Source organism: Carcharodon carcharias, chromosome 29 (assembly GCF_017639515.1).
Source record: "Carcharodon carcharias isolate sCarCar2 chromosome 29, sCarCar2.pri, whole genome shotgun sequence".
Taxonomy (NCBI): Eukaryota; Metazoa; Chordata; class Chondrichthyes; order Lamniformes; family Lamnidae; genus Carcharodon; species Carcharodon carcharias.
In genome coordinates this window covers 3,182,858-3,208,257 of record NC_054495.1, presented here as the reverse complement: position 1 = coordinate 3,208,257, position 25,400 = coordinate 3,182,858, and the positions used below count along the sequence as shown (strand labels likewise).

Sequence of the window (25,400 nt, the reverse complement as noted above, 5' to 3'; positions counted from 1 at the left end):
TTTGTCCACATTGCTTGTTATAACCTCAAAGAACTCCAATTAATTTGTCAAACAGAATTTCCCTTTCACAAAACCATGTTGACTCTGCCTCACATTTTTCCAAGTGCCCTGCTATAACCCCCTTAATAATAGATTCTAACATTTCCTTGTGACAGATGTTAAGCTAACTCGCCTGCAATTTCTGGCTCTCTGTCTCCTTCCTCTCTTGAACAAAGGAGTCACATTTACTATTTTCCAATCTCATGGGACCTTTTCTGAATCTAGGGAATTTGGGAAAATTACAACCAATCCATCACCTATCTCAGCAGCTACTTCTTTCGAGATGCGAGGATGAAGTCTATCAGAACCTGGGAACTTGTCAGCTTTTAGTTTTAATATTTTTCTCAGTCCCCTTTCTCTGGTGACTAAAACCATGTAAGTTCCTCCATCCTGTTCACCACTCAATTTACAAGCATTCCAGGGATGTTATTTGTGTTTTCTACACTTGAAGAGAGAAACAAAATATCTATTTAAGGCTTCTACCATTTCCGTATTCCCCATTATTTTCTAATTGTTGATCTTAATATTATTATCATGAATAATAAACTCTCTGACCTTATTTGCCCCATGCGAATTTGCTCGCGGCTCAGATAGTAACCCAGAGTTTAGTGCCTTTTTGATTCTGCTTTTTAGTTTAACCCACAGCTGCTCATACTCCCTCAGAAGTCCTGCCGATGCCGTTGGTACTCACACAGACCATGACCACTGGGTCCTTCCTCTCCCACTCCAGGTTCCTCTACAGACCCGAGGGCTGAGGCCCCCCCATTGCTACCTTCAGCTGTCTGGTTCCCTCAGCTCTGGAATTTCCTCTCTAAACCTCTGCACCTCTCTCTCTCTCTCTTTCTCTCTCTCTCCCTCCTCCTTTAAATCGCTCTTAAAATCCAATCATTTTGACTAACCATTTGGCTGCCTGTCCCTGATGTCTCCTTACGTGACTCAGCGAGATACTTTGTTTGATAATCAACGCTGTGAAGCTGTTTCATTATGTTAACGGCACTATAGAAACGTAAGATGTTGTTGTTGCTAAGTGTCTGAGTATGTGCATATGCGAGCGTTTGTATGTGTGTGAGTTTGTGTATTTTTGTGTGTGTGTGTGTATGTGCATGTGTGCAAATGTGGCTGTGTGTATTTGTGTGCGTATGTGATTGAGTGTATTTGTTTGAGAGAGAACGTTTGTTTGTTTGTGTGTACATGTATCTTTGTGACTGTGTGTGTGTTTGTGTGCGTGTGTCTGAATGTAAGTGTGTACATGTGCCTGTGAGTGAGTGTCCATGTGGGTATGTGTATTTGTGTGTGTATGTGTATCTGTTTGTGTGTGTGTATGTGCCTGCACATGTGAGGCTGTGTCTGTGTGTGCGTGTGAGTGTGATTGTGTGTACCTGAGTATGTTTATTTGTATGTGATTGTGACTCTGTGTGTATGACTGTTTGTAAGTCTGTGTATTTATGTATGTGTGACTGTTTTTGAGTGTGTGTATTTGTGTGTGGGAGTGTCTGAGAGTGTGTTTGTGAGTGTGACTGTGTGTGTGCTTGTTTGTGTTTATTTGTGTGTGAGTGTGACTCTGTGTGTGTGTGTATTTGTGTGTCTGTGATTGCGTGTAAGTGTGTGTATTTGTGTCAGTGTGTGTGACTATGTGTGTGTGTGTGTGTGTGTGTGACTGTGTGTAAGTGTCTGTATTTTTGTATGTGTGTGATTGTGTGGTTGTGTGCAAGTGGGTATTTCTGCATGTGTGTGTGTGACTTTGGGTGTGTGTGATTGTGCGTGTGTGTGTGTATTTGTGTGTGTGTGATTGTGCGTAAGTGTGTATTGGTGTTTGTGTGTGTGACTGTGGGCGCATTTGTATGTGTGACTGTGTGTCTGGGTGTATTTGTGTGCGTGTGTATCTGTGTGTGTGTGCGTGTGTGTGTGTGTGTGAGTGTGTGTAAGGATGTGTGTGTGATGGTGTATTTTTGTGTGTGTGATTGTGTTTAAGTGTGTGTGTGTGTGACTGCATAAGTGTGTGTGCGTTTGTGGGTGATTGTGTGTAAGTTTGTGTGTGATTGTGGGATTGTGTGTACAATCAGATGATGACTATGACTCTCTGTATTCTTCTTTACTCAGCTGCTGCTTCTGCGAATCTGAAGATCATTAATGGCCAGAATTGTTCTCCTCACTCTCAGCCCTGGCAGGTTTTGCTGACCTTTAATGGGTATCGCTGGTGTGGGGGCTCCCTGATAAATGACCAGTGGATAGTGTCAGCTGCTCATTGTTACCACCCGTAAGTCCAAAGATGATCGCAGCAACGTGAAAACATAAAAACATACACAAACATTCACAAACATACAAATGTACACAAACATATATACACAAACGTACAAACACTCACAAACATACACAAGCATGCATACATGCAAGCATTCACAAACATACAAAAGTACTCAAACATACATACAAACGTACACAAACATACAAACATATACAAGCATACATATAAGCCTGCACAAACATGCAAACATGCACAAACATACGAACACTCACAAACACGCACAAACATAGAAACATAGACAAACAAACATACAAACATACACAAATATACTCAAACGTACATACAAACATACACAAATATACATAAAAGCATACACAAACATACGAACACACTCAAAAACGCACAAACATAGAAACATGGACAAACATACATACAAACATACACAAATATACACAAACATACATACAAACATACACAAACATACGAACACTCACAAACACACACAAACATACATACAAACATATACAATCATACACAGATCAACACTGAATCATACAGAGACAAAAACATGAACATACAGATGTACAAGTATACAATCTTACAGCACACACATACAAACAATGATAGAGTAATAAGGGTTCTCTAGCAGTCGTTTGTCATTCTTTCTGTGTCACAATATGTGCCCTCACCCTCCAAAAACGCTATATAGAATCTTCATCATCCCCCACAAACCTCCAAAAAAAGGCAAAACTCCAGATGACTAATGCCCGGGTAGTGAGGTGGCAGTTTGGAATGACACAAACATACAAACACTCACAAACATACAAATAAACATAGACAAATACACAAAAACATACATATAAACATATTTAGACATACACAGATCAACACTGAATCATACAAAGTGAAAAACACAAACATCTGGTTAAGAGGCCAGAATTGCAGGACAGCAGATTTCTCAGAGGGTTGTAGGGACTGGAGGAGGTTATAGAGATAGGGAGTGTTGTAGGGGCAGGAGGAGGTTACAGAGATAGGGAGTGTTGTAGGGGCAGGAGGAGGTTACAGAGATAGGGAGGGTTGTAGGGGCTGGAGGAGGTTACAGAGATAGGGAGGGCTGTAGGGGCTGGAGGAGGTTACAGAGATAGGGAGGGCTGTAGGGGCTGGAGGAGGTTACAGAGATAGGGAGGATTGTAGAGGCTGGAGGTCGTTACAGAGATAGGGAGAGTTGTAGAAGCTGGAGGAGGTTAAAGAGATAGGGAGGGTTGTAGGGGCTGGAGGAGATTACAGAGCTAGCGGTGGTTGTAGAGGCTCGAGGAGGTTACACAGAGAGGGAAGGTTGTTGGAGTCTGGAGGAGATTATATAGATAGGGCTGTTGCAGGGGGCTGGAGGAGGTTTCAGATATAGGGAGGGTTGTAGGGGCAGGAGGAGGTTACAGGGATAGGGAGGGTTGTAGGGGGTGGATTGGATGAGGGTTTCAGCAGTAGATGAGATGAGACGAGACGGGGTCGGGGTGAAGCTGGGCAATGTTGCGCAGGTGGAAATAGGAATGGTTTGACAGTGAGCAAATCTGGTGGTCAAATGTGACCCTGAGGTTGCAAGCTGACAGGTTCAGTCTCAGACTGTTTCCAGGGAAAGGAATGGGGATGGGTAACCAGGGAGAGGAGACATTGCCAGACAAGCAGCCACGCTTGTTCACCCCCACACACACATTTCAGTATATCTGTGATCATACCTGCCGCTCCCAGGAGCAGGGTGAAGAGGGAAGCCTGCATCTTACAGCTTATCCTAGCCCAGGTAATGATCCCAGTGAAGCCCCTGTCCTTTATATATGTGGCTTAAAGTGACAGTCCCAGCAATCAGACGTGGCTAATCATTAATCAGCTTCAAAAGCCCATTTGAGAAGCGAATTCTGGAAGGAGAGACTCTTGCAGCTGTTGACCTCAGGTCTGTATTGATACGCTGTCCAGGCCCAACCCTGAATCAATCTCCATTACTGGACAATCAATGACTATTACTGGATACGACCACCATACATGCCAGACGTTAAATGTCCCACAGCTGAAGCGTAGCAAAGTTATGACAAAAACTTGCATTCCAATAAGGCCTTGGACAAAGTAAAACATCCATCCCTCACCGAGGTGATTCGCAGGGATGTGATGAGGCAAAAGGGTGCAGCCCACAAGAGATGGAGAGTCCCTGTGTGACACATCTACCGTGAGTGTCCGCAGCTCGAGGAACTTCAGCTCAGAGACTAATGAGCTGGAGTCCGGGCTTTGGACTCTGTGATGCATCTAGGGTGCAGGAGATGGAGAGGTGTGGTCACCTGGATTGTGTTGTCTCCAGAGGCGGTCACAGCCCTTAGGCTGGAGTCCTCTGATTGGGTCAGTGCTCAGGGACTGGAGGGCGTGACTGTGGGTGAGGCAAGCTTGAGGGCCAAGAAGATAGAAATGGGGGGCCTCAGCCCCTTGCACTTGTCCAACAGGCTCGAGGCCCTTGCAGCTCGTCTGGATGAAAGTGGGGGCTGCAGTGTGGACAAGCGAGCTGACCAAGGCATCATGCTGCAGGAAGCCATTCAAGTGGAGGGAGGTGGGGTGTAAATAGGAATGTAATGATAGTGGGGGGACTGTTTGGTGAGGAGAATAAACACAGTTCTCTGCGAACGGTTGTGTTGCCTGCTCGGATCCCGGCTTAGGGACAACTCCTCGGGTCTGTAGAGGAACCTGGAGTGGGAGAGGAAGGACCCAGTGGTCGTTGTCTGTGTGGGTACCAACGGCATCGGCAGGACTTCTGAGGGAGTATGAGCAGCTGTGGATTAAACTAAAAAGCCGAACCAAAATGGCACTAATCTCTGGGTTACTATCTGAGCCGCGAGCAAATTGGCATGGAGCAAATAAGGTCAGAGAGTTTATTATTCATGATAATATTAATAGCAACAGTGAGAAAATAATGGGGAATATGGAAATGGTAGAAGCATTAAATAGATATTTTGTGTCTCACTTCAGTGTAGAAAACACAAATAACATCCCAGGAATGCTTGTAAATTGAGTGGTGAAAGGGAGGGAGGAACTTACACAGTTTTAGTCACCAGAGAAAGGAGACTGAGAAAATTATTAAAACTAAAAGCTGACAAGTTCTCAGGTTCTGACAGACTTCATCCTCGGGTCTCAAAAGAAGTAGCTGCTGAGATAGGTGATGGATTGGTTGTAATTTTCCCAAATTCCCTAGATTCAGGAAAGGTCCCATGAGATTGGAAAATATTAAATGTGACTCCTCTGTTCAAGAAAGGAAGGAGACAGAGAGCCGGAAACTGTAGGCGAGTTAACTTAACATCTGTCACAAGGAAATGTTAGAATCTATTATTAAGGGGCTTATAGCAGGGCACTTGAAAAATGTGAGGCGGAGTCAACATGGTTTTGTGAAAGGGAAATTGTGTTTGACAAATTTATTGGTGTTCTTTGAGGATGTAACAAGCAATGTGGACAAAGGAGGAACATGTAGATGTGGTGTACTTGGATTTCCAAAAGGCATTTGATAAGGTGCCACTTCAAAGGTTGCTACACAAGGTAAGAGTTGATGGTGTATGGGGAGGCATGGATAGAGAATTGGATAGCTAACAGGAAGTAAAAGGAAGGGATCAATTTTTCTCATTTTTGTGTTGGCAGGATGTAACTAGCGGAGTGCCATTGACATCAGAGCTGGGACATCAACTACTTACAATCTATATGAATAGCTTGGATGAAGAGACCAAAGGTATGGTTGATAAATTTGCCGATGGCACAAAGATAGGTAGGAAGGTAAGTTGTGAAGAGTACATAAGGAGTCTGAAAAGCGTTATAGACACTTTAATTGAGTGGGCAAAAAATTAGCAGATGGAGAATAATGTGGGAAAATGTGAACTTGTTCACTTTGGGAGGAAGAATAGAAAAATAGCATATTGTGTAAATGGAGAGAGATTACGGAACTCTGCAGTGCAGAGGGATCTGGGTGTCCTGGTGTATGAATGACAGAATGTTAGTCTGCAGGTACAGCAGGTGATTGGGAAGGCAAATGAAATGTTGGCCTTTATTGCAAGGGGAATGGGATATAAAAATAGGGATGTTTTTCTACAATTGTGCAGGATGTTGCTGAGAGCACATCTTGAGTACTGTGTACAGCTTGGCTCTCTTTATTTAAGAAAGGACCTAAGTGTGTTAGAAGCAATTCAGAGATGGGTGACTTGACTGATCCCTGGGATGAGGGGATTATCCTATGAGGAAAGGTTGGACAGGCTGGGCCTGTATCCATTGGAGTTTAGAAGGATGAGAGGTGATCTTATTGTGACAGATAAGATTCTGAGGGGACTTGACAGGGTGGATGCTGAGAGCATGTTTCCCCTTGTGGGAGAGACTAGAACTAGGGGGCACAGTTTAAAAAAAGGGGTCTCTCATTCAAGATGGAGGTGAGGAGAATTCTTTCTCTCAGAGGGTGGACAGTCTGTGGAATTCTCTTCCTCAGGGAGCAGTGGGGACAGGGGGACTGAATATATTCAAGACTGAGTTAGACAGATTTCTGATTGAGGAGGGGGTCAAAGGGTATAGGGGGTAGAGAGGAAAGTGGAGCTGAACCACAAACATGTCAGCCATGATCTTCTCAAATGATGGAGCAGCATCGAGGGGCTGAATAGCCTAATCCTGCTCCTAAACCGTATGTACTTATGTCAGTATGTTTGTATGACTGTGTGTCTGTAGGATTTGTGTTGGAGAATTGGGTTTCTATTCATGGGGTCTGGCACCAGTACTGGGGAAACGGGGAGGGTTGTAGGGGCTGGAGGAGGTTACAGAGATAGGGAGGGTTGTAGGGGCTGGAGGAGGTTACAGAGATAGGGAGGGTTGTAGGGGCTGGAGGAGGTTACAGTGATAGGGAGGGTATTAGGGGCTGGAGGAGGTTACAGAGATAGGGATTGTTGTAGGGGCTGGAGGAGGTTACAGAGATAGGGAGGGTTGTAGGGGCTGGAGGAGGTTACAGAGATAGGGAGGGTTGTAGGAGCTGGAGGATGTTACAGAGATAGGGAGGGTTGTAGGGGCTGGAGGATGTTGCAGAGATAGTGAGGGGTGTAGGGTCTCGAGGAGGATACAGTGATAGAGAGGGTTGTGGGGGCTGGAGGAGGTTACAGAGATAGGGATTGTTGTAGGGGCTGGAGGAGGTTACAGAGATAGGGAGGGTTGTAGGGGCTGGAGGAGGTTACAGAAATAGGGATTGTTGTAGGGGCTGGAGGAGGTTACAGAGATAGTGAGGTTTGTAGGGACTGGAGGAGGTTACAGAGATAGTGAGGGTTGTAGGGTTTGGAGGAATTTACAGAGATAATGAGGGTTATAGGGCCTGGAGGAGGTTACAGAGATAGTGAGGGCTGTAGGGGCTGGAGGAGGTTACAGAGATAGTGAGGTTTGTAGGGACTGGAGGAGGTTACAGAGATAGGGAGGTTTGTAGGGGTTGGAGGAGGTTACAGAGATAGTGAGTGTTGTAGCGGCTGGAGGAGGTTACAGAGATAGGGAGGAGGTGAGGAGGCCATGGAAGGATTTGAAAACCAGGATGGGGATTAAAAAATCGATGTGTTGCCCGACCAGGAGCCAATGTAGATCAGCGAGAATCAGGGGCTGCTGGGTGCACGAGACTTTGTGTGAATTAGGACAGGGTGTTGCAGATTTTTGGATGTGCTTAAGTTCACGGAAGGAGAAATCTTTGGAATTCTCTCCCTCAGAGAGCTGTGGATGCTCCATCACTGAATCCATTCAAGACGGAGATGGATAGATTTTTGGGTGCTAAGCAATTAGGAGGGAAAGCGGAGTCGAGGTAGAGTATCAGCCATGATTGTATAGAATGGGGGAAGGAGGCTCGAGGGGCTGAATGGCCTCATCCCGCTCCTATTTCTGATGTCCCCCTGTGGAAAGCAGATTTCCGAGAGGAATGTTGGAATAGTTACAGTCTGGAGGCAGCGAGGGGATGGATGTGGGATTCTGCACTTTCCAAAACAGATATAGCAAAAAAAAGTCCAAATGCAACACAACTGGACAATCAATCTTTATTGGAAACTTGCAACGTTTCACTTTCCCTCATTGCAGGTCGTTCCAGGGTTAGGATTCTCTGCTCAGTTTTCCGCCATGACCATTTGGATCCAATTGTTGTAGTTACAAACTTTCACAAAGACGCTGGGATGATCCTTCATAGCACAGTCATAACCCCAGGAGGTAATGCCTTGTAGCTCCCCATTACAGACCACAGGTCCCCCTGAGTCTCCCTGCAGCAAAAAAGACATGGACTGTAATTCAGAGTGAGGTAGACAAAGTGATAATCGGATGGTCATCTGTAGCACCCCCAGGATTCTGGTGTGGGACCCGAGCTCGCTGGGTGGTACTCTGTCCGCTCAATCAGGAGGTTGCAGATCTGAGTACCATTCTAGAGACCCAAAGGACAAGGCTCAGTGCTGAGGGAGATCTGCATTTTCAGAGGATCAGTGCTGAGGGAGTGTTGCACTGTCAGAGGGTCAGTGCTGAGGGAGTGCTGCACTGTCAGAGGGTCAGTGCAGAGGGAGTGCTGCACTGTCAGAGGGTCAGTGCAGAGGGAGTGCTGCACTGTCAGAGGGTCAGTACTGAGTGAGTGCTGCACTGTCAGAGGGTCAGTACTGAGGGAGCGCTGCACTGTCAGAGGGTCAGTGCTGAGGGAGTGCTGCACTGTCGGAGGGTCATACTGAGGCATGGCTGCACTGTCGGAGGGTCAGTACTGAGGGGGTGCTGCACTGTCAGAGTGTCATACCGAGGGAGTGCTGCACTGTCGGAGGGTCAGTAATGAGGGGGTGCTGCACTGTCAGAGTGTCATACTGAGGGAGTGCTGCACTGTCAGAGGGATTAAAGGGGCCAAATAACCTCCTCCTGCTCCTACGCATCCTCAAATTCAGACATTCCCTACCCCTCAGGTAGAGGTAACCTCTGTCCCTCAGCTTGAGATGCTTCCTATGACTAATGGTTTGATGCATTCAGGTTCACCCTGTCAGGCCACTCTTACCTGGCATGTGCTCTGACCTCCCTCCCAGTATCCTGAGCAGAACATGTTGTCCGTGAAGTAGGGTGGATAAGCTTTGCGGCAATCAGCATCAGGCAGGATGGGCTGATTCAGGCACTGTAGGACTTCGGAATATTGTACTGAAGGGGAAAGAAATGAGTCAGCACAGTCCGATCCAAACGTGACTCTCCTCCTCCCACGTGCAAGCGACTTAATCAATAGTCTTGCTTACTGAGTGTTGTGTACAGAGATCTGGTTAAAGCACACACTGGGCATTGAATCCAGGTCTGCTCACCAAGACACAAAGAGATGTTCGGTTACTGTAGACAGGATGGTGAAGAACCTCGTGGCCAGGAGAAGGAGAGCTAAATATGAAACACTGGTGGCCGTCTAGAGAACTGTCAATGTGCAATTGGCAGTGGAACATCCCTTGAGGGAGAAGGGATTAAATTGTCAGGCATTTGCCAATCGGCAATTGAACTCTGAATGACCTCAGCATTTAGATCAGAGAGGTTGCTCTGTTAAAGGGACAGGCCAACTTAATCAGCAGCAGAATAACTCATTGTGCCCATGCATAGACTACGATTAACACCACCTTAATAACAACAGCATACTTGAATTTATATAGAACTGTTAACTTTATAAAACATTACAAGATGCTTCATAAGAGATTGAACAAGCTAAATTTGGCATCAGGCTACATAAGGAGATATTAGGGACAGATCACCCAAAGCTCAGTTAAAGAGGTTCATTTTAAGGAGTATTTTAAAGGATGAGAAAGAGAGAGAGGTGGAGAGGTTTAGGAAGGGAATTCCAGAGCTTAGGGACCCAGGCAGCTGAAGGCATGGTCACCAATAGTGGAGCGATGGGAATCGGGGCAAGCTCAAGAGTGGAGTAGCACAGAGATCTCGGAGGATTGTAGTGACTGGAGGAGGTTACAGACATCAGGAGGGTTGTCGGGGCTGGAGGAGGTTACAGAGAAAAGGAGAGTTGTACGAGCTGGAGGCGGTTACAGAGATAGGGAGGATTTTAGGTGCTGGAGGGGGTTACAGAGACAGGGTTGTAGGGGCTGGAGGAGGTTACAGAGATAGGGTGGGTTGTCGGAGCTGGAGGAGGTTACAAAGATCAGGGTGGTTGTCCGGGCTGCGGGAGGTTACAAAGATTGGGAGGGAAAAGCCATGGAGGGATTTAAAAACAAAGATGTTATTGCTAAAATCAAGCTGAATTGGGACTGGGTGTGGGTCTGCGAGACCAGGTGGATGGGACTAATGTGCAGAGACTGGAGAAGCTGCAATTGTTCTCCTTAGAGCAGAGAAGGTTAAGGGGCAGATTGAATCGAGATGTTCAAAATCATGAGGGGTATGGATAGAGTCAATAAGGAGAAACTGTTTCCAGTGACAGGAGGGTCAGTAACCAGAGGGACTCAGATTGAAGAGAATCAGGAAAAGAACCAGAGGGGGAGATGAGGAGAATTTTATTTTGACACAGCGAGTTGTTGTGATCCGGAAGGCGCTGCCTGAAAGGGCGGTGGAAACAGATTCAATAGAAACTTTCAAATGTGGAATTGGATAAATACTTGAAGGGAGGGAAATTATAGGGCTATGGGGGAAAGAGCAGGGGGGAGAGTAGGGTCTCATTAGATAGATCCTTCAAAGAGCCGGCACATTGCTAGTAAATCTCTGCAACTGTCTCCAAAGCTGGGACAGGTCTCCAGGGAGCAGTGATGGCTACATTTCAGTTATGGCTGGAAAGTGAAGTATTATTGCTTGATCACACATTCCAACACCCTGCACTGCCCTCCCACCCACCATCCCCTCAAACCAGCGCAGCATTCATTCAGCCCCCAACCCCAACTCACCTTCCCGCTCCCCCCCCATCAACCCCTCACCACCCCGGCCCTCCTTACCTCCGTTAGTTACGAGATTCCCCCAGCCAGAGGTGATGCATAGAGTCCCGGCTGTGGCACACTGGCTGGGCAGAGGGATGGGGCTGACGTACTGGTCGAATTTGGCGGGCCACGCGAGTTTGAGCAGCAAGATGTCGTTGTTGAGGTTCACGCGGTTGAACTTGGGATGCACGATGGCCTTGGCCACTTGGATTCGCTGCTCTGTCCCCTCGGAGTGAGAGAGGTTGTGCTCACCCAGATGAGCCACGAGGATGCTGGACCTGGGCAATCAGAGGAGAAGTGGGCAACACTGTCATTTCCCCACTTCCTGTTTCCCAGAAGCCGCCGAATGATTATTGCGCAGCTGGAGGCCGTGTCCGTGTCGGCTCTCTGAAAGAGCGACTCACCTAAAGTCATCCCCCCTCTACTTTCCCCATTACTTGCAAATGTTTCCCCTTCGGATAATGACCCGATTCCCTTTCGAAAGCCTGGATTGAACCTGCCTCCCTCATACTCTCGGGAAGTGCATTCCAGATCCTAGCCACTCGCTGGCTGAAAATGTTTCTCCTCATGTGTCTGTTGATTCTTTCACTAATCCCATTAAATCTGTGCCCATCTGGTTCTCGATCCTTCCCCCCAATGGGAACAGTTTCTCCCCCTCTACCCAGTCCAGACCCCTCGTGATTTTGCACACCTCTATTAAATCTCTTCTCGACCTTCTCTTCTCCAAGGGGATAAATACATACAAACATACACAAACATACAAACATACACAAACATACATACAAGCATACATATTCTCCAAGGAGAATGGTCCCAGCTCCTCCACTCTCTCCACATTAACTGAAGTTCCTCATCCCTGGATCCATTCTCATGAATCCTTACTGCTCCCTCTCTAATGCCTTCACATCCTTCCCACAGTGTGGTGCCCAGAGCTGGACACAAGACTCCAGCTGAGGCTGAACCCTGTGTTTTGTATCTGCTGCTCCTCTTTGGCTTGCTCCTTCCTTTAACTTTGACCCCTGTTTTAATCATTAATTTTGGTTCCTTCTTGCCAACAAGAAAAAGAAAACAATGTAGAGGAGGCCAGTGTCAAACTACCCCCTCACTACCCGGGCATTAGTCATCTGGAGTTTTGCCTTTTTTTGGAGGTTTATGGGGGATGATGAAGTTTCTATATAGCGTTTTTGGAGGGTGAGTGCACATATTGTGACACAGAAAGTATGACAAACGACTGCAAGAGAACCCTTATTACTCCATCATTGTTTGTATGTGTGTGCTGTAAGATTGTATGCTTGTACATCTGTATGTTCATGCTTTTGTCTCTGTATGATTCAGTGTTGATCTGTGTATGATTGTATATGTTTGTATGTATGTTTGTGTGTGTTTGTGAGTGTTTGTATGTTTGTGTATGTTTGTATGTATGTTTGTGTATATTTGTGTATGTTTGTATGTATGTTTGAGTATATTTGTGTTTGTTTGTATGTATGTGTCTATGTTTCTGTTTGTGCATATCTGTGAGTGTTTATGTTTGTGCATGTTTGCATGTTTGTGCATGTTTATATGTTCATGCATGTTTGCATCTTTGTGCATGCTTGTATGTATGCTTATGTTTGTTTGTATGTTTGTGTATGTTTACATGTGTGCATGCTTGTGTATGTTTGTGAGTGTTTGTATGTTTATGTATGTCTGTGTATGTTTGTTTGTATGTTTGTGTGTGTTTGTATGTTTATGTATGTCTGTGATGTTTGTAAGTATGTTTGTGAGTGTTTGTATGTTTACGTATGTTTGTGTATGTTTGAATGTATGTTTGTGTACATTTGTATGTTTGTGTATGTTTTTATGTTTGCGCGTTGCTGTGATCATCTCTGGACTTACGGTTGGTAACAATGAGCAGCTGACACTATCCACTGGTCGTTTATCAGGGAGCCCCCACACCAGCGATACCCATTATAGGTCAGAAAAACCTGCCAGGGCTGAGAGTGAGGATAACAATCATGGCCATTAATGATCTTCTCATCCGCAGAAGCAGCAGCTGAGTAAAAAGAGAGTGAGGGTCATCATCTGATTGCACACATGCTCCCACAATCTCACACACACACACACACACACACACACACACACACACACACACACACACACACACAAATACACACACGCACCCACATTCACACAGATGTACCCACAGTCACACACACACACACAAATACACACACACACCCACAGTCACACAGACGCACCCACAGTCACACACACACACACACTTACACACAATCGCACACACGCACCCACAGTCACACACACACCCACACACACACACACCCACAGTCACACAGACACACCCACAGTCACACACACACACACACAAATACACACACACACATACACACTTACACACAGCCACACAATCACACACACAAACACACACAAATACACACACTTACATACAATCATACACAAATATGCACACTTACACACAATCACATGCAAACAAATACACACACACATGCACCCACAGTCAAACACACATGCAAATACACACACAGAGTCACACTCACACACAAATATACACATACACACACTTACACACAGTCACACATCCAGTCACACTCACACACAAATAAACACACTCAGGTAAACACACAATCACACTCACGGACACACACAGAGTCTCACGTGCAGGCACCTACATGCACACATACAAATGCACACACACACACACACACATACCCACACAAACAAATACACACACTCATACAAATACACACACGCACACTCACTCACACACACACATAAACACTTACATTCAGACACACGCACACAAACACACAAACAGTCACAAAGGTACATGTACACACAAACACACATACATTCTCTCACAAACACATAAACTCAATCACATGCACACACAAATGCAGACACCCACACTTGTACACATACACATACACACACACACACACACACACACACACAATTACACACACTCACACACATACAAATGCTTGCATATGCACACACTTAGACACTTAGCAACAACAACATCTTACGTTTCTATAGTGCCTTTAACATAATGAAATAGCTTCACAGGGCTGATTATCAAACAAAGTATCTCGCTGAGTCACATAAGGAGACATCAGGGACAGGCAGCCAAATGGTTAGTCAAAATGATTGGATTTTAAGAGCATTTTAAAGGAGGAGGGAGAGAGAGAGAAAGAGAGACAGAGAGAGGTGGAGAGGTTTAGGGAGGGAATTCCAGAGCTCAGGGCCCCAGGCAGCTGAAGGCACCACCACCAGTGGTGGAGTGATGGGAATCGGGGGATGGACAAGAGGCCAGAAATGGAGGAGCGCAGAGATCTCAGAGGATTGTAGGGACTGGAGGAGGTTACAGAGATAGGGAGGGTTGTAGGTGCTGGAGGAGGTCACAGAAATAGGGAGGGATGTAGGGACTAGAGGAGGTTACAGAGATAGGGAGGGTTGTAGAGGCTGGAGGAGGTTATGGAGATAAAGGGGTTTGTAGGGGCTGGAGGAGGTTACGGAGTTAGGAGTGTTGTAGGGGCTGGAGGAGGTTACAGAGATTGGGAGGGTTGTAGGGGCTGGAGGAGGTTACAGAGATAGGGAGGGTTGTAGAAGCTGGAGGAATTTACTAGAGATGGGGAGGGTTGTAGGGGCTGGAGGAGGTTACAGAAATAGGGAGGGCTGTAGGGGCTGGAGGAGGTTACAGAGATAGGGAGGGTTGTAGGGGCTGGAGGAATTTTAAAATCAATATGTTGCTAACCAGGATCCAATGCTGGTCAGCGAGCACCAGAGATGATAGGTGAGTGGGACTCAGTGTGAGTTAAGGCACGGGCAGCAGAGGTTCGGATGACCTCAAGTTTACGGAGGGTAGAACGTGGGAGAACAGTCAGGGTTTTGTGGGAATATCCGCATCTGGGGGCAGTGCTGGATTGGATGAGGGTTTCAGCAGTAGATGAGATGAGAGGAGACGGGGTCGGGGTGAAGCTGGGCAATGTTGCGGAGATGGAAATAGGAATGATTTGATAGTGAGCAAATCTGGGTGTCAAATGTGACCCCGAGGTTGCAAGCTGACAGGTTCAGTCTCAGACTGTTACCAGGGAAAGGAATGGGGATTGGTAACCAGGGAGAGGAGAATTGCCAGAGAAGCAGCCACACTTGTTCACCCCCACACACACATCTCAGTATATCTGTGATCATACCTGCCGCTCCCAGGAGCAGGGTGAAGAGGAAAGCCTGCATCTTACAGCTTATCCCAGCCCAGGTAATGATCCCAGTGAAGCCCCTGTCCTTTACATTTGTGGCTTAAAGTGACAGTCCCAGCAATCAGACGTGGCTAATCATTAATCAGCTTCAAGAGCTCATTTGAGAAGCGAATTCTGGAAGGAGAGACACTTGCAGCTGTTGACCTCAGGTCTGTATTGATATGTTGTCCAGGCACAACCCTGAATCAATCACCATTACTGGACAATCAATCACCATTACTGGACACGTCCACCCCACATGCCAGATGTTAAATGTCCCACAGCCGAAGCGTAGGAAAGTTACGACAAAAACTTGCATTCCGATAGCGCGTTGGACAAAGTAAAACGTCCCTCCACCCCGCCGCCCCCCACCCCCCCTTCCCCAACCAAGGAGCTTCGCGGGGATGTGATGAGGCAAAAATGTGCAGCCCACAAGGGATGGAGGGTCCCTGTGTAACACATCTACCGTGAGTGTCCGCAGCTCGAGGAACTCCAGCTCAGAGACTAATGAGCTGGAGTCCGGGTTTTGGACTCTGCGATGCATCTAGAGTGCAGGAGGTGGAGAGGTGTGGTCACCTGGATTGTGTTGTCCCCAAAGGCGGTCACAGCCCTGAGGCTGGAGTCCTCTCATTGTACTTATGTCAGTCTGTTTGTATGACTGTGTGGCTGTAAGATTCGTGTGTGAGAATTGGGTTTCTATTCATGGGGCCTGTCACCAGTACTGGGGAAACGGGGAGGGTTGTAGGGACTGGAGGAGGTTACAGAAATGGGGAGGGTTGTAGGGGTGGAGGAGGTTACAGAGATAGGGAGTGTTGTAGGGGCTGGAGGAGGTTACAGAGATGGGGAGGGTTGTAGGGGCAGGAGGAGGTTACAGAGATAGGGAGGGTTGTAGGGGCTGGAAGCAGTTACAGAGATAGGGAGGGTTGTAGGGGCTGGAGGAGGTTACAGAGATAGGGAGGGTTGTAGGGGCTGGAGGAGTTTACAGAGATAGGGAGGCTTGTAGGTGCTGGAGGAGGCTATATTGATAGGGAGGGTTGTATAGGCTGGAGGAGGTAGGGGCTGGAGGAGATTTCAGCAATAGGGAGTTTTGTAGGGGCTGGAGGAGATTTCAGAGATAGTGAGGGTTGTCGGGGCTGGAGGAGGTTTCAGAGACAGTGAGGGTTGTAGGGGCTGGAGGAGGTTACGGAGATAGTGAGGGTTGTAGGGGCTGGAGGAGGGTACAGAGATAGGGAGGACGTGAGGAGGCCGTGGAAGAATTTGAAAACCTCACACAAAGTCTCGTGCACCCAGCAGCCCCTGATCCTCGCTGATCTACATGGGCTCCTGGTCGGGCAACACATCGATTTTATAATCCCCATCCTGGTTTTCAAATCCTTCCATGGCCTCCTCACCTCCTCCCTATCTCTGTAACCTCCTCCAGCACCTACAACCCTCACTATCTCTGTAACCTCCTCCAGCCCCTACAACCCTCACTATCTCTGTAACCTCCTCCAGCACCTACAACCCTCCCTATCTCTGTAACCTCCTCCAGCACCTACAACCCTCACTATCTCTGTAACCTCCTCCAGCACCTACAACCCTCCCTATCTCTGTAACCTCCTCCAGCCCCTACAACCCTCCCTATCTCTGTAACCTCCTCCAGCCCCTACAACCCTCCCTATCTCTGTAACTTCCTCCAGCCCCTACAACGCTCCCTATCTCTGTAACCTCCTCCAGCACCTACAACCCTCCCTATCTCTGTAACCTCCTCCAGCCCCTACAACCCTCCCTATCTCTGTAACCTCCTCCAGCCTCTACAACCCTCCCTATCTCTGTAACCTCCTCCAGCCCCTACAACCCTCCCTATCTCTGTAACCTCCTCCAGCACCTACAACCCTCCCTAACTCTGTAACCACCTCGAGCTCCTCCAACTCTTCCTATCTCTGAAACCTCCTCCAGCCTGGAACATCCTTTCTGAGATACAGAGCCCAAAATTGCTCACAATATTCTAAATGTGGTCTGACCAGAGCCTTATAAAGTCTCAGCAGCACATCCCTGCTTTTATATTCTAGTCCTCTTGAAATAAACGCCAACATTGCATTTGCCTTCCTAACTACCGACTCAAGCTGCAAGTTAACCTTAAGAGAATCCTGGACCAGGACTCCCAAGTCCCTTTGCAGTCCAGATTTCCGAATTCTCTTCCCATTTAGAAAATAGTCTGTGCCTCTGTTCTTCCTACCAAAGTGCATGACCTCACGCTTCCAATTGGCGGTGGGCTATGAATGCAGGCCTAGCCAGTGATGCCCACATCCTATAAACAAATGAGAAAAAAGCAAGTGTTAAGCAGAGGCCAGAGTACGTCTTCAGTCTCCCTAAGCACCAAGCCCCATGCCTAGAGTCCAAGGTAGAAGGTGACATCTCAGAACACTTAGGAAGAATATTGTGTTTTGCGTGAACCACACCTCTCAGCGATTGGTGCTCCCTTTGTGTTGGTCACAGTGAATTGTTGGATGTCAGAGTTCTTGCTTTCCAACATGACTATCATGTTTCACAAGCCCCTCCTGGCTTTAATCGTGGAACCCATGCTTCAGTCTGCATTGTGCTGCTTTTCTATCCTTCCATTCTCAGGCACGTTCACGCCCCATGTTGATCGTTACTCTAATCCGAATGCAGTTGCACAGAGCTCTGGTGAGGCCATGCCTGGAGTACCTTGTACAGCCTTGGCCTCCTTATTTGGAAAAAAGGATACAGTTGCATTTAAAGCAGTTCAGAGAATGTTCGTTCGACTGATGAAGGGGTTGTCTTATGAGGGAAGGTTGAGCAGGTTGGGCCTGTACTCATCTGAGTTTGGAAGAATGAGAGGTGATCTTTTTGAACTATATAAGATCCTGATGGGATGTGACAGGGTAGATGCTGAGAGGATGTTTCCTCTTGTGGGGGGGACTAGAGCTAGGGGACACAGTTTAAATTAAGAGCTCTCTTTTTTAGGATGGAGATGAAGAGAATTTTTTTTCTCTCAGAGAGTCATTAGTCTGTAGAATTCTCTTCCCCAGAGAGCAGTGGAGGCCGGGTCATTGAATCTATTCAAGGCTGAGTTGGATAGATATTTGATAAACAAGGGGTGTTGGGGGGGGGGTGCGAAGGGTCAGGGCTATGGGGCACAGGCAGGAAGGTGGAGTTGAGGCCACAATCAGATCAGCCATGACTCTTATTAAATGGTGGAACAGGCCCGAAGGGCTGAAAGGGCTACTCCTGCTTCCAAGTTTCTATGAGCTCCGCAGGGTAGTTCAGGAAGACACGTGTGTGCATAGGATGTGCAAAGATGAGCCGTAGACAGGGCCTTCCCAGCTTTTGAGTGAGCGGTTGCTCCTTAGTTGTGGCGAAAGCGACACAGATCTTGCTTTCATGACTTGTGGCTCAGCTGCGGCTGTCCATATCTCTTTTTTCAAGGTGTGTATAAATCTCTCAATATCTCCATTAACTCCTGGCCAATGGAGTGTGACCTGTCGATGAGTGAAACTGAGATCGTTGGTAAATTGACTGAGCTCATGGCTGTGGAATGATGACCCATTGTCACTTCCCACCATTTGTGAGGCTCCAAATGAGGTGAAGGCCCGGTCAAGCTTTGGGAACGACCGCTTTCGTCGAAGCTGATGTGACTCTTTCCACGGCAGGCAACCTGCTGCAGTCACCAGTGCCAACAAGCAGGTGCCCACCAGTGGACAGGTTTGCAAAAAGCAGTGCCAATGCCAAGTCATGGCTCTGGGGGTCGTCCAGACGCCTTGGGAGGATCAGGAAGGTTTGATATTGTGGTTGCTTGACAAACGCTGACTGGTTTTGTGTTCGTCCATACACTCAATTCCTGGTAACCTCTCCCTCAGGAGTTTTGACAGATCCCTGGTGACCTTCACGTGCCATATCGGTAACATGTTCCCTCAATGATTGTGGATTGACAGTACCATTGCTGCTCAACACAAGATCACTTGCAGCTGTAATGGTGAGATCATTTCTAAAGTTGGGGAGACCTTGTAGCAGGCATGCGATATAGTTTGTAAATGCTCTCTTCCCAGTTTTGCGACTCCATAGCTGTCATATATCATTGTAATGCCTCCTCTTGTTTGGTTGCCACTTTAATGTTAGTTGGCTTTAGCGATTTTGGCACCGTATTTAGGCCTATGCGGTTGAGATGTTGTTCGACAACCTTTTCCTCATGGCTAGAAGGACTAACAGTTGGCAAGCAATGTCATGGAAGATAGCCTGTTGGGTTGAGAATGCCCGGCTGATACTCAACATGGAGCTTGAGTATCCAACGTTCTATTTGAGAAGGTGGTTTGCCAGGTAGCTTGAACAAGGTCACTAGTGCTCTAAGATTGGTTATGACTTCAAATGGGGATGAAAGAGTTAGATACCTCATGTGATTGGGAGCGCTTACCTCTCTTCTTTGTGAATAACATTACTCCACAGGCGTTAGCGATTGACTTGCCATCGCAGCAATGGATGGGCTCCCTGCACGAGAACAGCATCCATGATGAGCTGTGTGGTGTGCTCAGGGTCAAAGCGGGCTTTAATGCAACTTGCTGACAGTTGGATGGTCTGGTGCACTTGGTGGTCCCTTTTGTCGGACCGTGTCTGATAGGGGTCAGATATTTAAAAAAAAAGTCGCTTATGAGATGTGGGCATCACTGGCATGGCCAGCATTTATTGCCCATCCTTAATGCCTCCGTTCGGGGGTGGGGGGGTGGTATTTAAAAGTCAACCACATTGCTGTGGGTCTGGAGTCACATGCAGGCCAGACCGAGTCAGGACATTAAATGTGAACCAGGTGGGTTTTTACAACAATTGGAAATGGTTACGTGATCATCAGTAGGCTTATTATCCCAGATTTTTATTGAATTCAGATTTCACCATCTGCCTTGGTGGGATTTGAACTTGGGTTGAGTTCCTGCAGTGCATCTTGTAGATGGTACACACTGCTGCGACTATGCGTTGGTGGTGGAGGGAGTGAATGTTTGTGGACGTGGTGTCAATCAAGCATCTGCCTCTACATTGACTACGTTCTCTCTTGCCTCTTGCTGTGCTATGCATACGTGGTATGTTGGTATTGGTAGTTGACTTTGAAGGACAAACACAGGCCAAGAGTTGGGGTTTTCTGCAAATTTGACACAGTTTGCCAGGAGCAGCACACACTGCCCAGTGTGGGTAAACACCGCCAGAGTGGAAACATTCTGTGGATAAGTCACAGCACCATTTGTGCGACTGCTGTTATTGAGCTGAAGGTGGATTCCTGGCACACAAGCGATGAACACAGGACACAGTTGAACTTGGAGTGCAGCTGCTACTTTTGGCAGACTCAAACTTCAGTATCTCTGGACTCTGAAACCAATAGTGACCTTGCTGCACCCGACAGCTCCACCGGCCTTCTATCCTCCTTGAGTGCTTTTAGTGTCGCTGTCCAGAAAAGCAATCCTTCAATTACTGACCTTTAGAACTGCAGTGTGACATGTTCAACATCACCACAGTAACATATAGCGGTTAGCTGTCTCCAACAAGTGTAATATTGCTTAATTGTCCCTTTACTTCGAGCTTAGTGTGTTGGGACACAAGAACATCAGAAATTGCTTTTTCATACGCGTGATATATATTGTCAATGCATTTTTTGACAAGTTTTGGCACACTACCCTGTGAACTCTCCATGTAGAGTCCACACTGTGACTCTAATTCACATGTACACGACCCTGTGAACTCTCCATGTAGAGTCCACACTGTGACTCTGTTTCACACGTACACTACCCTGTGAACTCTCCATGTAGTGCCCACACTGTGACTCTAATTCACATGTATATTATCCTATGAACTCTCCATGTGGGTCCACACTGTGACTCTAATTCACACGGACACTATCCTGTCAACTCTCCATGTAGAGTCCACACTGTGACTCTATTTCACACGTACACTATCCTGTCAACTCTCCATGTAGAGTACACACTGTGACTCTGTTTCACACGTATATTATCCTATGAACTCTCCATGTGGGTCCACACTGTGACTCTAATTCACACGTACACTATCCTGTCAACACTCCATGTAGGGTACACACTGTGACTCTATTTCACACGTACACTATCCTGTCAACTCTCCATGTAGAGTACACACTGTGACTCTAATTCACACGTACACTATCCTGTCAACTCTCCATGAAGGGTACCCACTGTGACTCTGTTTCACATGTATATTGTCCTGTGAACTCTCCATGTGGGTCCACACTGTGACTCTAATTCACACGTACACTATCCTGTCAACTCTCCATGTGGGTCCACACTGTGACTCTAATTCACACGGACACTATCCTTTCAACACTCCATGTGGGTCCACACTGTGACTCTAATTCACACAGACACTATCCTGTCAACACTCCATGTGGGTCCACACTGTGACTCTAATTCACACGTACACTATCCTGTCAACACTCCATGTGGGTCCACACTGTGACTCTAATTCACACGTACACTATCCTGTCAACTCTCCATGTGGGTCCACACTGTGACTCTAATTCACACGTACACTATCCTGTCAACTCTCCATGTGGGTCCACACTGTGACTCTATTTCACACGTACACTATCCTGTCAACTCTCCATGTAGAGTACACACTGTGACTCTAATTCACACGTACGCTATCCTGTCAACTCTCCATGAAGGGTACCCACTGTGACTCTGTTTCACATGTATATTGTCCTGTGAACTCTCCATGTGGGTCCACACTGTGACTCTAATTCACACGTACACTATCCTGTCAATTCTCCATGTAGAGTACACACTGTGACTCTAATTCACACGTACACTATCCTGTCAACTCTCCATGAAGGGTACCCACTGTGACTCTGTTTCACATGTATATTGTCCTGTGAACTCTCCATTTGGGTCCACACTGTGACTCTAATTCACACGTACACTATCCTGTCAACTCTCCATGTAGGGTCCACACTGTGATTCTATTTCACATGTATATTGTCCTGTGAACTCTCCATGTGGGTCCACACTGTGACTCTAATTCACATGTACACTACCCTGTGAACTCTCCGTGTGGGTCCACACTGTGATTCTATTTCACATGTATATTGTCCTGTGAACTCTCCATGTGGGTTCCACATGGAGACTCTATTTCACACGTACACTATCCTGTGAACCCTCTATGACTCTGTTGGTGACGGTCTCACCCATGAGTCTGTCTGGAATGTGGTTCCAAGGCCTGTGTTGGTTTGGTGCTCTCACCATTCACAGTGTCGGTTGTGTCCTCGTCGTTCCTGCTGGTAACTATGTCGCCGTTATCCGAGTTGGCACACGGAGAGAAGAGGTTTCGTTGGCTGAACGACGTTACAAAGAGCACTGTGTTGGGTGTGGTCTGCGCAGGCCAAGCCGTTTCGTGTAAAAATGGATGACCGACTTCAGTCAGAGTGATCCGGTCGGGAAGCGACCTGGTTAAAAATCGTCCCAGCAGTTGCGCTGTTTGTAGCAGGCCGCTGTGTCAATTGCACTTGCTACTCATATACTAGTTCTGAGTTCAACGGACTAGTAAAAAAGTCCACCTCAACACAAACTGCCAAGGTAGAACTGAGGCTGGACAGGCATCATTACATAACCTACTGGGAACCGGGGAAGCAAGCCAGACTGCAGGATCTCGAACCACCAGCAGTGAATATCATTGAACGGGAGAAGGTATTGGAGTCAAGCCCACAAAGCGAAAGGGAGGACTCGATAGCCATAAGAACACTCACCTTTTATAATACTAAATTCAAGGGAACGGTAACTTTGAACGAGAAGGGGATCGTGGAGCCCCAAGATGATACAGGGGTCCCACCCACCTATGTCAAGCCTGTGGTGCTGTCACCCCATTGAAGACAGAAATGTAAGGAGAGAGGTGGAAATCCACTATCCCATTGATGGTCTGCTCTGCAGTCAGTCAATGTGATGCTTCCCAGGGTGGGCGAGTTCTGCAAACATATGGATGTAAGACACCAAATCAAACACCTCCATATGATATGTACCAAATGCAGGAAAACTGGCGAGTACCATTCCATTGCTTGTCACTATAGCAAGTGTAAAGGGGTCAGGCCACCCCTCACCAGGTACGATCTTTGAATGTGAACATTGCGAAATGCAATTCACATCTCAAATTGGGCTCAGCAAGCAGGAGCATCACAGGCATGCAGAGGTACAGAACGCAAAGAGAGTAGCAGCTCACCCACCACAGGGTAAACCTGGCCGGAGTTTACAAATGGACGCATTTGCCAAAGCAGTACGAAGGCTGCACAGATATTAACAAAAGGATTGCAGTCCATCTTACATCAAAAACAAACAGACAGATTGCTTCTAAGAGAAGATGTCTCCTGAAAGTCAACGAGCATACCAACACTGCAAAGCAGCCAGAGGGAAGGTGCTTTGGAAATGGAAACTCCGCGAGAGGGGGATGACGCAGAGTTGGTCCCAGGGATCAGTTCCCGAACGGCAAGGAATGTGCGACCCCCAGCCAGTATCCCTAGATACAGGGATCCGGACGATCAGCTGAAATCAGCTGAGGAACTGATGATTGTAACCGATGATCCGGAAACGAGAGCCTTAGACATCGGCCTCGTGGAAAGCATCACAGATACGATACTGAATGAAAGGAAGGAAGATCAAACTGGCAAAGGGTCCAGGAATACAGTAGTCGCCCAAAAGACAGAAGCAGAATCACAAAGGCAAAGAAATAGTGAGCAGCGAAAAAAGCACATTTCAAATCTACACAATTGGCATACAAGACTGACAGAAGGAAAATAGCACATCTAATCATGGGTGCACCATCCACCCTGTTATGTCCACCCAGCAAAGCTGGACTAGAGGAGAGTTTTACAGAAAAAACTCTCCAAACCTAATAACAAACCAAACCTTCAGAAGTTTGCACCATGTAAGGGAACGAGAAGCTACGATTCTTTGGAAGAGCCCATAAGTAAGGTAGAGGTTGAACAGGCGATACATGGCATGGATAAGAACACGGCAGCAGGTCCTGATGGAATGAAGTGGGAAAACATCAGTGACATCCAGGCGGAGTTTGAAGACAGGATTCCACGCCTCTTCACTCTCTGGCTCATGTCTAGTTCCATCCCTCGGGTGCTGAGAAAGAGTCGTACGGTTCTCATTCCCAAGACAGACGATGCCGAGAAACTTAAAAGTATTGACAACTAACGGCCAATAACGATCGGCCCGATTTTATTACAGCTCTTTACGAAGATCATTGCCAAACGCTTAAGTGAAGCAGTCCAGATCAACCCCAGGCAGAAAGGGTTCTGGTGGCCACTCCTGGTTGTAATGAGAACATCACGATTCTCAGTAATATCATGGAAGGGGCGAAATGCAACAGGAGAGAGCTGGCCGTTGTCTTTGTGGACCTAGCTAAGGCTTTCGATTCCGTAGGGCATAAAATGCTCATGAAGGCACTTCAGAGAGTGGGGCTGCCCGAATCATTCATAACCATGGTAACAGATCTGGACACGGAAACAGACACATACATTGAATGTAAAGTCGGCAGAACAAAACCCATTAACATCACGAGAGGGGTCAAACAAGGTGAGCCATTATCACCAATACTGTTTAACATCGCGATGGATCCTCTGATCTGCACCCTACAAGAGGCACAGTTGGGGGTCCACTTGCCCTTTCGGGGAACACAGATGAGTTGTTCAGCTCTGACGTTTGCTGACGGCATTGCTCTGCTCAGTGACTTCCATGCCGGCATGACCAAGAACTTGGCCATTGGACAGGACTTCTGCCAAAAGACGGGGTTGGAGGTGAATGCCGGAAAGACCAAGGGCTTCCACTTCATCCACAAGAGGAAGACATTCCTGTACAACAGTAGAGCGCAGCTGAGAGGAAATCCGATCTCTTCCATTCCACCAGGTGAGACGGAGAAATATCTGGGTGCCAG

At 47.1% G+C, this 25,400-nt stretch overlaps 2 protein-coding genes across 3 annotated transcripts in view; one reads left to right on the top strand and one right to left on the bottom strand.

The window, feature by feature from the left end:
* The first annotated feature begins 2,102 nt into the window (after positions 1-2,102).
* The window catches only part of LOC121271100 (trypsin-3-like), an 83,481-nt gene continuing 60,183 nt past the window's right edge, over positions 2,103-25,400 (top strand). Inside the window, exons 1-2 of one of the 2 annotated variants that reach the window (XM_041176852.1) lie at positions 2,103-2,286; positions 7,801-7,826. In XM_041176852.1, the coding sequence (XP_041032786.1) occupies positions 2,103-2,286; positions 7,801-7,826 (210 nt within the window). Of the gene's footprint in view, positions 2,297-7,800; positions 7,827-25,400 lie in introns of both variants that reach the window. The other variant, XM_041176851.1, reaches the window with a different exon arrangement.
* On the bottom strand, positions 8,410-15,459 carry LOC121271103 (anionic trypsin-2-like). The gene is made up of 5 exons (XM_041176856.1): positions 15,420-15,459; positions 13,084-13,240; positions 11,227-11,486; positions 9,324-9,460; positions 8,410-8,559 (listed from the first exon to the last, which is right to left on the bottom strand). Exons 1-5 carry the CDS (start codon positions 15,457-15,459, stop codon positions 8,410-8,412), a joined length of 744 nt encoding a protein of 247 aa, XP_041032790.1.